We start from the raw sequence: 12,682 nt of genomic DNA on the forward strand, positions 1-12,682 counted from the left end.
GCCTGAAGGCAGGACAAGAAGCAACGGGTGGAAACTAACCAAAGAGAGAAGCAACCTAGAACTAAGGAGAAACTTCCTGACAGTTAGAACAATTAACCAGTGGAACAACCTGCCTCCAGAAGCGGTGAATGCTCCAACACTGGAAGTTTTTAAGAAGAAACTGGACAGCCATTTGTCCGAAACGGTATAGGGTTACCTGCCTGAGCAGGGGGTTGGACTTGATGACCTCCAAGGTCCCTTCCAACTTTATTATTATTATTGTTATTGTTATTGTTATTGTTATTGTTATTGTTATTGTTATTGTTATTGTTATTGTTATTGTTATTGTTATTGTTATTAAAATGCCAATGAGCTAGAGACTGGAGAACAAGCCTCCTGCTGGTTTGTGGCTTTGTGGTTTTTCCTTTCAATTAGCAAAGGCAATAAAGAAAAGGAATCCCATCAGAAGAAAGGTCTCAAATACAGAAACAAGCCAGCAAAAGTTAGAACTGATTAAATCTTATCCACTAAACCAGGGGTGTCAAACTGCCGGTCCGCGGTCTGGATGCGTCACGCGGAAGCTGCACCCACCCCATTGCCAGCAGTGGCAAAACAGTCCCGATACGTCACGCAACGTCACGTGACGTTGCAAGTTTGACATGTCTGCACTAAACTGTCTAAGCTTCCCCTCTCTTTTGCTACTTCCTTGCAAAATTGGCAAAGTACAGACATGCAACAGAAAACTCCTGCCAATATCATAGGATTAGGAGGGCTTTGCTATCTTGTACCAAAAATGAGAAATTAAATTAACGAAATGTGAACACTAAACTTGTGAAAGAAATAACATAGATCGATTGTAAATTTTTGTATAAATATCTGAGCCATCTTTTACTTAGGGCACTTGATTTGTATCTTTGTCCCAAGCTTGAGGCTTTTTATTTCTATTTCATCTTCCTCGGTTCAGCATTATTTATTGGCCACTCATGCTAGGGCAGTGATGGCAAACCTTTTAGAGACTGAGTGCCCAAACTGCAACCCAAAACCCACTTATTTATCTCAAAGTGCCAGGGCCGCATCAGCATTGTGGTGCCCTCAGGGGGGCGTGGGGGCGTGGCCCACTGGATGGGCGTGGCTGCGGTGGTCACGGCAGACTGGGTGGGCATGGCCAGGGTGGGCGTGGCCACCTCGATGTTGCTTGTGGGGGGGATGCCTGTGGGGGCCGGGCAGGTTTGGGGGAGATCCAGGGGGTCTCTGGCGGGTGCGGCGGTGGGCAGGAGGCTCATCCTGCGGGGTGAGGCAGGGGGCAGGGTGGGGTGCCATTGCTGCGGGGCAAGGCAAGGTGAGGCAGGGGTCGGGCCGGCCGCTGCCTGACACCATCACCACCTGCACACAGAGGCCAGCGAGTGCATGGGGGCCGACGGTGTCCGTCGGCAGCCACAGCCTGCAGGCCACTCAACCGGTGCAATCTGGGGCTCTGCAGCCCACTGCCAATAATGGGCCAGCCCTCCAGCAGCAGGCAGAGTAGGGGAGGGGGAGGGACGTGATGCAGACTGCCGGACTCACCTACTCCGTCCTATCTGTTTTTGCTTGCGGTTGGAGAGCAGGTCGCTGCTGGTCATCTCCTCAGCCTCCTCGCAGATCTTGCCCTTGGTCCGTGCATGGAGCCTGTTCCCCTCACGCACCCGACGCACCTTGGCCCTGCCTTGGGCCACCGCTGCCAGCAGCTCGCGCAGGTCCATTAGGCCGCCACCGCCACCCAAAGCGGCAGCCCCGCCCAGAACAAAGGAGGCGAAGTGGCTGGCTAGCAAGCTCAAGTAGAGGTGGTAGAGTATGCCCACGCCCAGCAAGCCAAAAGCCACCCCAAGCGGGGAAAGCTGGATCCCCATTGGCGCCATGCCCCCCCAGTCCCAGCTAGGATTGTGTGCCTCCCCCCATCTCTGCTGAGCCTGGGCGGCCATGATGCTGATGGGGATCTGGCTTTCCCCGCTTGGGGTAGCCTTTTGCCTGCTGGCCCTGGGCGTGCTCTACCACCTCTACACAGGGCTTCCTAGCCAACCACTTTACCTCCTTCGTGCTGGGCGGGCCTGTAGCTCTGGGCGGCAGCCTAATGGACCTGTGTGAGTGTCTGGTGGTCATGGTAGGTACTGAGGTGCACGAGGGGAATGCGCTCCACCCGCGGGCCAAGGGCAAGACCCTTGAGGGGGCTGAGGAGATGGGACAGAGTAGGCATGTCCGGTGGTCCACATCACGTGCTCCCCGACTCCGACCTCTAAAGCTTTTTCAGACTAAAACAATGAAAGTAACATTGCAGTTATTTTTATATGTAAGATTAATCACAATAGAATTGGAGTCTGTTACTTGTAGCTTTTCAATAATAAGCAGTTTCATTCTGTGCTTGCTTCCCTGGATTGTACACCCACACTGAGTTCAAAGAGAATTTTTCATTGACCCACTCTAAAAACTCTACTCATACAGGGTTAAATGCCTTCTGTTAAGGCAGGGGTGTCAAACTCGCGTCACGTGACATGTCACGACGTATTGCGACTTTTTTGCCATTGCCGGCAATGGGGTGGGCACGGTTTTACCATGACGCATCTGGCCCGCGGGCCGGCAGTTTGACACCCCTGTGTTAAGGTATGGACAGCTGAAACCTAGTTCTATCTTGATTGGTATACAGCTATGCCTATTTCAGTGGTCAAAGAACACTGCACTGTTTGCTGGTTGTCAAATTATTGTCCCTGCACTTTATCCACAGGTGTTTCCCCCTTTGCATTAGTCAGTACAGGAGTCCAAGAACCAACAAAACAGCCCCCTGGTATCTTTACTAGCCTCCCTCTAAAAAAAAAGGAATTGTAGGGAGAGACCCCCCCAAAAAGAAGATGCCCCCCAGAAAGGAAGCTTCCCTAGGATAAAATCATTCATTCCAGGCAGTCTCTTGAACAGTTAAGTTTTATGAATGAGATACTTTTGTATCTATTGAGAAAACCAGGGCATCCCATTCCAGCAGCTAGCTGGATGAATGGATACTCAGTATCCATTCACAGAAAGCTGGACAGCTCCATTCATAAACAAACTGCGGTCAGCTGCAGCCTTTGCAGAAGGCTAAAGCTGAATGGATTAAAAGCAGAAAAACAAAGAATCCTAAAATTTACATTCCCCACCAAGCTCCAAGAACAGGGCATGACCTCCCAGCCACAATGGGAGTCAGGCAACAATAATTAGAATACTAAAAGGGCCCTCCACTCACCAGATTGTTTTGTCAGCTGTCCTAGAACCGATTGCTGTGTCAGTTCACTTCTGATTCCTAAATAAATGGAGACCTCCTTTCTATCTACAGCCTGCATCCAATTCATTTCTCCTGTGTCTTTCCCTTGGCTTGGAGTGAGACATGGACCAGATTTTAATTCCAACAGAATCTAATTTTGCCTCCCTCCCTGATGTACATTAACCATATTTCTGTTGTAAACACAACAGCAGGTCTCCCTGAAAGCTAGCTAGCTGGATGAATGAATGAATGAGTTGCTGAGCAGATGAACTCTATGAAGAACAGAAATGATATAGTGAGGACCTGTGGAGAAATGGGGAAAACTTAAAGGGAGGGGGAGTGAAGAAATCCCTACCACAGAAAAGGTCAGAAGCAGAGTGCTTCCATATGGGTGAAGAAACAGTCTGAAATGCAGAGATTTATTTTTGGGGATTGAGGGTGTAGAGAGTCTGAGAGGGGAAAAAAACAGTGAGGTTCAATAATCCTCAAATGCCTCAAATCTGGTTTTGACATCTTAAATGACAGGGGAGAGAATTATGCCCATGCAAACCCTCCCAAATCACATCACCTATTTTAGGCAGCAAATGTATAAAGGTAATCTAGTTTCAAACTCCTGATATGTCAAACTGCTTGGAATAGTCAAAGGATTAATACCTATACCTATATTTATTGTTATACAGAGACACATAATGGAGAGAGAGAGATATAATAAACAATTTGACTAAAGGAGTGGTGTAAAGCGGAAGGTTTTGTTTATGTTAGTCATGATATTTGCAGCTGGTCTGATGAAAAGCTGTACAAAAGAGATGGTTTGCATTCATCACAGAAAGGGACTGAGTTACTTAGTACAGGTAGTCCCCAAGGTACGAGCCTAATAGAGCCTGCCCATTAGGTTTGTAATTGTCAAATGAATCAGACTCAATATTACAACATTTTAAAATCAAATTCATTAATTGAATCAAATGGGTCATTAAATGAATGAAGATTTGACTTATTTCCTCCGATGGCTGCCAGAACTGAGAGACTTTTCTCGCTGTTGCTGCAGGCTGTTTCCAGCTGCCAATCAGCTGTTTCAGGTTTCAGGAACTACAGTACTGTAAATTCCCTCCCAAGCAGGCAGCAGGCTTTTTTTAAAAAAAACCCTGTAATGTATTGGCCACAACTGTTTTAAATCACTTGCTTAATGTCTGACCTACATTGCTGTATTGTTTAACAGTTGCTGTTACTGAAAGCCAGACTGGCTTTCTCCAAGCTGATAATGAGGTTTGGGGCGGGAAACTGTGACTTTAAACCTATTGGTTGCCACCTAGAGGCTAACTGTATAAATAGCTGTGCAGCAGCCTTTAGGGCTGCTTCTGTTCTGAGTTAATAAACTTGTTGCTGTTTCAACACTCTGCCTCATTCAATGCCTAAAGAACCGAAGATATAACAGTGGCGACGAAGGTGGGATGTGCTGCTTCATTGAGAGAGCTTGAAGTCACTAGGGGGTGAGGTCAGCACAGAGCCTGACAGGAACTACGTTCCCCCCTCGGTCTGCCAGCAAGCCATGCTGGAGACCACCACGCCCTAAGGATCTGTCCTAGGGCCTACACAGAAGCCAGCAGCGCAAGGCATTGAATGAAGAAACAAACCACCATGGCGAAGGTCGGGAAGCTCGAAGAGTTCGATGTAACTCACCTGGAGAGATGGGCGTCCTAAATCTCCCACATCGAAAATTACCTCTGCGCCAACCAGGTCTCCAAAGATAGATTGAAGGCCGCGACACTCCTCTGCGTGTGCGGCCCCGACACCTTCGACATTGCAGAGAACCTGGTCACCCCAGCGCCGCTCAAGTCGGTCACCTATGCAGACTTGAAAAAAAAGCTCCGAGACCACATCGAGCCCAAGTTATCCGTTATAGTGTGGAGGCATGCTTTTGAGCAGCAGGAGCAACAACCTGGTGAGTCTGCAACAGAATTCATTGCCGCTCTTCGTCAAGCGTCCTGACTCTGCAATTTCACGGATTTGGAGGAGAGACTACGACACCGCTTAGTCTGCGGACTCTGGAATCAAAAGCTCCAACATGCGGCTGCGCGGGGGATTTTGGGGGCCTCTAGATGCTCCCATGTAACACCTCTCCTGCGCGAGCTGCACTGGCTGCCGGTGGCCTTCCGGGTGCACTTCAAGGTGTTAGTAACAACTTTTAAAGCGCTCCATGGCAATGGACCTAGGTATTTGCAAGACCGCCTCCTACCAAACACCTCCCTTCGACCAGTCCGCTCNGTATGGGGTGTTTTTAGAACAGGCCTGTTATTTAATTTGATTTTAGCACAGAAACTATTTATTTATTATTGTGGTTTTTAGTATCGCCTGTTCACCGCCCTGAGTCCCGTAAGGGAGATAGGGCGGTATATAAATTTAATAAATAAATAAATAAATAAATAAATAAATAAATAAATAAATAAATAAATAAATAAATAAACAAAAACTGTTCACTAAGGAGACTCTCTCGCTACAGGACGCCTTGAAGGAGGTCATGGCAGACGAAGCCGCCGGAGGGGCCGTTAAAGCACTGCGGCCCTCCAAAAGCGCACCAAGCACCGAAGCCGTCCACCACGAGGACGCCAAGCAGATGGAAGACACCGACTCAGACTACGAAGTCGACCAGCTACGAAAGCACCCGGAGAAGGGACCGCAGCCAGCTGGGAAGGCAGTTCCATTCCTTAGATGCATGGGCTGCGGAGGCCGCCATCAACGTGCAGATTGCCAATTCCGAACTGCAACGTGCCGGGCCTGTGGCAAACCAGGCCACATTGCCGCCATGTGCCGAGGTCATCAGAGGGATCGCCCAAAAGAAGACGCATTCAGGAGAGGTACCGGGGCCCCAGGTCAACACCGAGTAGGGTTCTGCTCCAGCCGAAGGAGCGTATTCTGCACTGGTGCCCATCGCCCCCTAAAGCAGAAGCTTAGACTACAGGTCAAGCTTCAGGGAGTTCCATGCAGGATGGAACTGGACACGGGCTCAGCCATGTCCATCATTTCACAAGGAACATTCAGGCACCTATGCCATCGGAGCAACAGATGGGCCAAGCTCCAGCTGTCTAATCTACTACTCACAGACTTCCAAAACTCCAGAGTGGCGGTCAAAGGCGAAGCCACACTTCTGGTGGAATTCAAGGGGTTCAAGGGGCCACTAGATGTCATAGTGGTGGAAGGCCAATGCACGAGCCTCATAGGGCTCAATTGGTTTGATGCATTGGGCATTCAAGTAACCGGTATTCACCAAACACAAGCGGTAGATCTGTCTGCAGTCTGCCAAGAGTTCGTGGATGTTTTCAGTTCTAGTCTAGGGGAGTACAAGGGTCCTCCGATTGCCCTCAAGCTTGATCCTATGGTAACTCCAATATGGATCAAGCCTCGTAGAGTGCCTTTCGCGTTAAAACCCAAAATTGATGCAGAGCTGGATAAGCTAGTGGAACAAGGGGTATTGCAGCCCGTAGACAGTGGGGTGTGGGAGACCCCCATAGTAACGCCATTAAAGGCCAACGGGGAAGTGCGAATATGCGCTGACTATAAGTGCACCCTCAACAGGGCACTTCAATAGCACGCGTACCCTGTGCTAGTTGTCAGCCATATTTTGGTGTCATTGCAAGGAGGCCGCGTGTTCGCCAAATTAGATTTGGCACAGGCCTATCAACAACTGCCCGTGGATGAGGCCATGTCAGTAGCCCAGACCATTGTCACCCATAGGGGGGCTTTTAAGGTTAAGCGCCTACAGTTCGGGGTGAGTGTAGCCCCAGGGCTGTTCCAGGGAGTGATGGAGCGCACGCTCAAGGGAATTCCAGGGGTTTGCCCCTACTTTGATGATGTCCTCATTGCTGGGGAATCGGTTGAGATTCTGGCTGAACGGCTTAAGGCTGTCCTTCAGCGGTTCCGCAACACGGGACTTAAACTAAAAAAAGAAAAGTGCAAGATTGAGGTAGAGTCAACCGAGTTCCTTGGTTTCCGCATCGATGCCAAAGGCATTCATCCAGCGGAATCCAAATTAAAAGCAATCCAGCAGGCCCCAAGGCCGAAGTCAAAGGGTTAGCTTCAGGCTTTCCTAGGCCTTTTGAATTTTTACCATGCCTTCCTCCCAAACAAGGCCGCAGTGGCAGAGCCGTTACACCGGCTCTTGGATAGACAAGCTCAGTGGCAGTGGACCAGTGTCCACGAGAGTAGCTTCCAAGCAATCAAATCACTGCTGTCGTCGAACTCAGTTCTCACTCATTTCAATGAGCAGCTGCCTGTCTGCATTGCGTGTGATGCATCCCCGTATGGGGTTGGGGCTGTGTTAAGCCACTTAATGGCTGATGGGAGGCAGAAGCCCATCGCGTATTACTCCAGGACCCTATTGTCCGCAGAGCGCAACTACGCACAAATTGACAAGGAGGCTCTGGCCATTGTGGCCGGAGTTAAAAGGTTCCATGACTACTTGTATGGCCGCCAGTTCACGGTCTTCACGGACCACAAGCCACTCCTAGGGTTGTTCACCACAAACAAACAGACACCTCAGATTCTGTCTCCTCGAATGCTGAGGTGGTCTATCTTCCTGTCAGCCTACAGCTACAGGATGATTTACAAACCAGGCAAGGAAATGGGCCATGCAGACGGCTTGAGCAGGTTGCCCCTGCCACATGTGGAGTCAGATCCAGCTCTGGCTGCATGCATCCTGGCTATCCAGGATTTGCCGGAATCTCCCCTTCACACTGGGGACATAGCTGCTGAGACAGCAGCTGACAAAACGCTGAGTCGTGTGCTAAACTGGGTACACACAGGATGGCTGGACAAATGTCCAGGGCCAGAATTTCAGAGTTTCTTCATGAGAAAAGATGAGCTTTCAGCTCATAAGGGGTGCATCCTTTGGGGAAGTAGGGTCATAGTCCTGAGCTCTTTAAGGCCCAGGGTCCTAGAGTCTCTGCACGAGGATCATCTGGGAATAGTCCGGATGAAGGCACTTGCGAGGAGCTACCTTTGGTGGCCAGGGCTAGATAAAGCCATCAAGGCCCAAGTACATGGTTGCTACACGTGCCAGCAATCCAGACCGGAGATGCCGCAAGCCCCTGTCCACCGATGGGAGGACACACACACACCGTGGTCAAGAATCCACATCGATTTTGCCGGGCCCTTTCAGGGACAGCTGTTTCTAATAGTGGTAAATAGCTATTCTAAATGGTTAGAGGTCGCACCAGTCCCTACTATGACTACTGCCAGGACCATCCAGGAACTGTGCAGAATCTTTGCAACACACGGACTTCCAGACATGTTAGTCTCTGACAATGGGGCTCAGTTTACCGCTTCTGAATTCCAGTCTTTCCTCAGGGCAAATCTAATACGGCACGCCACATCGGCTCCCTTTCACCCGGCCTCGAACGGCCAAGCGGAATGCATGGTCTGCACAACCGAGGAATCACTAAAACGGATTGTCACAGGGGATTGGCACCACAGACTGGCAGATTTTCTACTCTGCCAACGCACAACTCCCTGTACCGCCACGGGCAGAAGCCCTGCCGAACTCAGATGGGGCCGTTTGATCACCAAGCTGGACAGGCTGCACCCCGACCGGGTTGCCTCGGACTCTGCTCAGCCAAAGGCACCTCAGAATGTGCAAGTGGGTGACCGGGTTTGGACCTGGAATTACGGGCAAGGGGCTTTGTGGGTGGCAGCCATGGTTGTTAAGGTGTCGGGACCACTCTCTTATGAGGTGGTCCTGGAAGATGGGCAAGTCATTCGCCGGCACATTGACCAGTTGCGTCGGAGGCTAGCGAACCAGTTGCTGGCTCAGGCCTCTCAAGAGGGCCGCACGCATGGGCCGTGCAACAGCGGCCCAATAGAGGAGCTTGCATGCTCCAACAGAACTCTTACTCAAGGAGACGGGGAAAAGGTCGTAGGAGAGCTTCCCCCAGACAGACAGACATACAGTATCCGCTGAACAGAACTGGCAAACTGTGCTGAGGGACAGCCCTGCAGACTTTGATGCACAATTGGACTTTGGTTTGGGCCGACCGGGACTGGCCAGCCAAAGGGACCCAAGTCAACCTGACTTCACTGGACCTCAGAGTCCTGGTCTACCCAGCCAGACAGGCGAGCGGGTAGACCGGGAGACCCCTGCAACCCCTAGACGTTCAGAACGGTCAAGAAGGCTGCCTAAATATCTGCAGGACTATGTCCAGTAATTGAGAGTTTGAGCCATCTAGGGGGAAGGGGTGTAATGTATTGGCCACAACTGTTTTAAATCACTTGCTTAATGTCTGACCTACATTGCTGTATTGTTTAACAGTTGCTGTTACTGAAAGCCAGACTGGCTGTCTCCAAGCTGATAATGAGGTTTGGGGCGGGAAACTGTTAGTTTAAACCTATTGGTTGCCACCTAGAGGCTAACTGTATAAATAGCTGTGCAGCAGCCTTTAGGGCTGCTTCTGTTCTGAGTTAATAAACTTGTTGCTGTTTCAACACTCTGCCTCATTCAATGCCTAAAGAACCGAAAATATAACAAAACCATTTGTTGCTAAGCAGCTCAAGCCTCTTCAGCAGGGGTGGGGGGGTGGAGAACTCTCCGATTGCAGTTTCCACTAAAGTAAGTAGCTTTAGCTTAAGCGTCTCCAGGCAGGCATGCAAAGAGAGATTTGGGTGGAGTTTACAGAACTGTCGGCTTTCAACAGTAACTGAGATGGAAGGGACCTTGAGGTCATCTAGTCCAGGGCTTTTCAACCAGTGGTACGGGTACCACCTGTGGTACATTGGCACCTGGCAGGTGGTACGTGACCATCCTAGAAAAGTGGTAGCGGGGAAGGGGAATGAGCTGAACCGGTGGCAGCAACGCAGAAGCCTGAGCGAGAGATGGCTGGAGCTGCAGGGCTGTCAGGGCTCAGCGGAAGCGCCAGGATCAGCGCCAGGCTCCAGCTGGAGCTGGGGGCTGATCCTGGCGCTTCTGCTGAGCCCAGAAGAAGCACCAATCAGCTGGAATGTTGCAGCATCTCCAGGGTCTTGTGATTAACATTCAGATACTTGGCAACTGATTCATATTTATGACAGTCACAGTGTCCCAGGGTCATGTGAAGTGACCAAAACCTGCTGCAACCACCCAGCAGATGGGGGGAATAAAAACCAAACACCCCCCCATCCCACCCCCACTGCCAATTCTCAACAGAAATGCTCACAACAATGAAAACCTGGACAGGAGGAAGAGCGCCGCTGGGCGCTGTCTTGCTCGGCTGTGGCTTGGGGGCACTTTTTTCAGTGCCATTGTAACTTTGAACAGTCACTAAGCGAACTGTTGTAAGTCGAGGACTACCTGTACTTTATTACTTTTCTCTCTCTTTTTTGGGGGGGGGCCATTGTTAGGAATAAAATTTTAGAATAAAAAGTAAAGTTAAGTGACACGTACTCTGTAAAATTTCTACACGTAGACTGCAAGATTTCTACACAATTTCTACATGTACACGTACCTTGGAAGAGTTCTGCACGTAGGCTATAGGATTTCCACACTGAGCTATAGGATTTCATGATAAAGTACATATAAGGGAATAGGTGAAGCAAAATAGTAAGGGGCAGGGATAATGTATTTTGTTTACAATCTGATAAGATTGTAACCTCAGAGGAGGGGCCAAGGCGTCGGGATAGAATGTATATAATGTGTGTCTTTGTTGTGACTAGGTGTGGCTCAAATATTTATTTGGAGTCCACCACGTTTTGCAAACCGTTGTATCCAATAAATCTCTGTCTAATTTCAACTTGCTGTTTGGTGTTATTCAGTGGGCTAGAATTTCTACTAACACCATCAAGTTTTTGACATCTTGCTAGGCGACTGGTGGTACTCGGATGTTGCCATATCCTAAAAGTGGTACAATGGGTGAAAAGGTTGAAAAGCCCTGATCTAGTCTACCCCACTGCTCTCACAATAGAGTACAGTACTGTATTGTATTTCTGATAAATGCCTATCCAGTCGCTTCTTAAAAGTCTCTAGTGAAGGAACACCCACAATTTAAATTTAAAACCTTTAAAAAAACAACAACACTGTCCCTGATCAGCACAAGCCTCTCCAGGCAAAATCCAAAATGGGGGGGGGGGGGGTTACCTTCCAGTAAGGGGTCAGCAGAATCTCTGGTGGGTCTGTGCTAGGGAGAGGAGGCAGCAGTAGCCACATGCTATAAGTTTCAGGCAAATGCAAACAAACTTGCAAAGTACTGTATTTACAAACACAATAAAAAGCAGAGCAGTTCCCAAAGTGATTACAAACAATACAGTACAGTACTATAGAGTAACAAAAAAGAATATTTTAAAATACTTACAGAAGTAATTCTAGCTCTCTACAGTAGTCCTCAAGCCCAGCAAGCAGCAGATCTTCCATGCAGCTCCAAGAAAGCAAAAACGAACAGTCGGTGCCGGCTGCAAAAATCACCGGATCTTGTTTGGCCATGTGACCAGGCACAAAAAAACCCAAAAAACCCTTCCGGCCTCTTGTAAGGCCCGAACCGGCCCAGGCAAGTCACAGAGTTAAAATGGCCACCACAGCAGCCAAGACTGAATCCAAGTCACATGGCTACAGAGGCCTGTTTTTGGTCGCAATTTTGAATTTCTAATGTAAGTACCCTTTCTAAATAACCTTGTTTTTGTGAAAACCCGCTAAATAAATGCTCGTATCTGGGGGGTTACCTGTACTAAATACAGGGAGAAACATTTAAACTGAACAATGGGGACAGAGAGTTAATTGATACAGAACATTTCTGTCCCCAGCAATCTAAAACTAACAGGGTTGTCAGTGTTTCTAACAGAGATGTTTGTGTGATTAAGAATATTAAGGCTGTTAAGAAAAATCAATCTTGTGATAGTGTGTGCCATACCATGTGCACTCATCAAACCGGTGGTAAGGAAGAAGGGGAACCCAGACACAAAACAGGTTATGTAGAAAGCAAACACAGGGTCTGTCAGGAAAGACTCAAATGCCTATACACCAATGCACAATGTATGAGCAATAAACAGGGTGAACAAGAAATCCAAGTACATGCGGGCATTACCAAAACTTGGTGGGATGAAACCCATGAATGGAATATACAGCTAGAGGGATTTAAACTGTTTAAAAGAAACAGACCGAATAAAAGAGGAAGTGGAGTTACGCTATATTTAAGAAATAACTACTTATCTACAGAAATAGAGAACAATGATGAAAACTGTCTTGAACGCATTTGGGTCAATATAAAAGGAAAAAAGAATGACATTGCCATAGGTGTATACTACGGGCCAGCCAACCAAACAAAGGAAATAGATGAACTTCTTGCTAATCTGTTAACTAAGGTATGTAGGAAACACACAATAGTAAGGGGGACTTGAACTACCCTGACATCAACTGGGAGACAAACTCTGCACCTAGTGGAAGATCAAACAGATTCCTGACAAACCTAGCAGACAACTTTGTCTCCC

General features: G+C 48.6%; 1 protein-coding gene across 1 annotated transcript in view; it reads left to right on the forward strand.

Annotated features, from left to right (window-relative positions):
* The window catches only part of LOC114923590 (uncharacterized protein K02A2.6-like), a 43,120-nt gene extending 33,926 nt beyond the window's left edge, over positions 1–9,194 (forward strand). The window contains 6 exon segments of the mRNA XM_029286715.1: positions 2,021–2,116; positions 4,979–5,143; positions 5,742–7,381; positions 7,442–7,881; positions 8,041–8,873; positions 8,967–9,194. Of these exon segments, the coding sequence (XP_029142548.1) occupies positions 2,021–2,116; positions 4,979–5,143; positions 5,742–7,381; positions 7,442–7,881; positions 8,041–8,873; positions 8,967–9,194 (3,402 nt within the window).
* Positions 9,195–12,682: the final 3,488 nt, after the last annotated feature.

The sequence above is a fragment of the Protobothrops mucrosquamatus genome, unplaced genomic scaffold, assembly GCF_001527695.2.
Source record: "Protobothrops mucrosquamatus isolate PMUCROS unplaced genomic scaffold, P.Mucros_1.0 scaffold_16, whole genome shotgun sequence".
NCBI lineage: Eukaryota > Metazoa > Chordata > Lepidosauria > Squamata > Viperidae > Protobothrops > Protobothrops mucrosquamatus.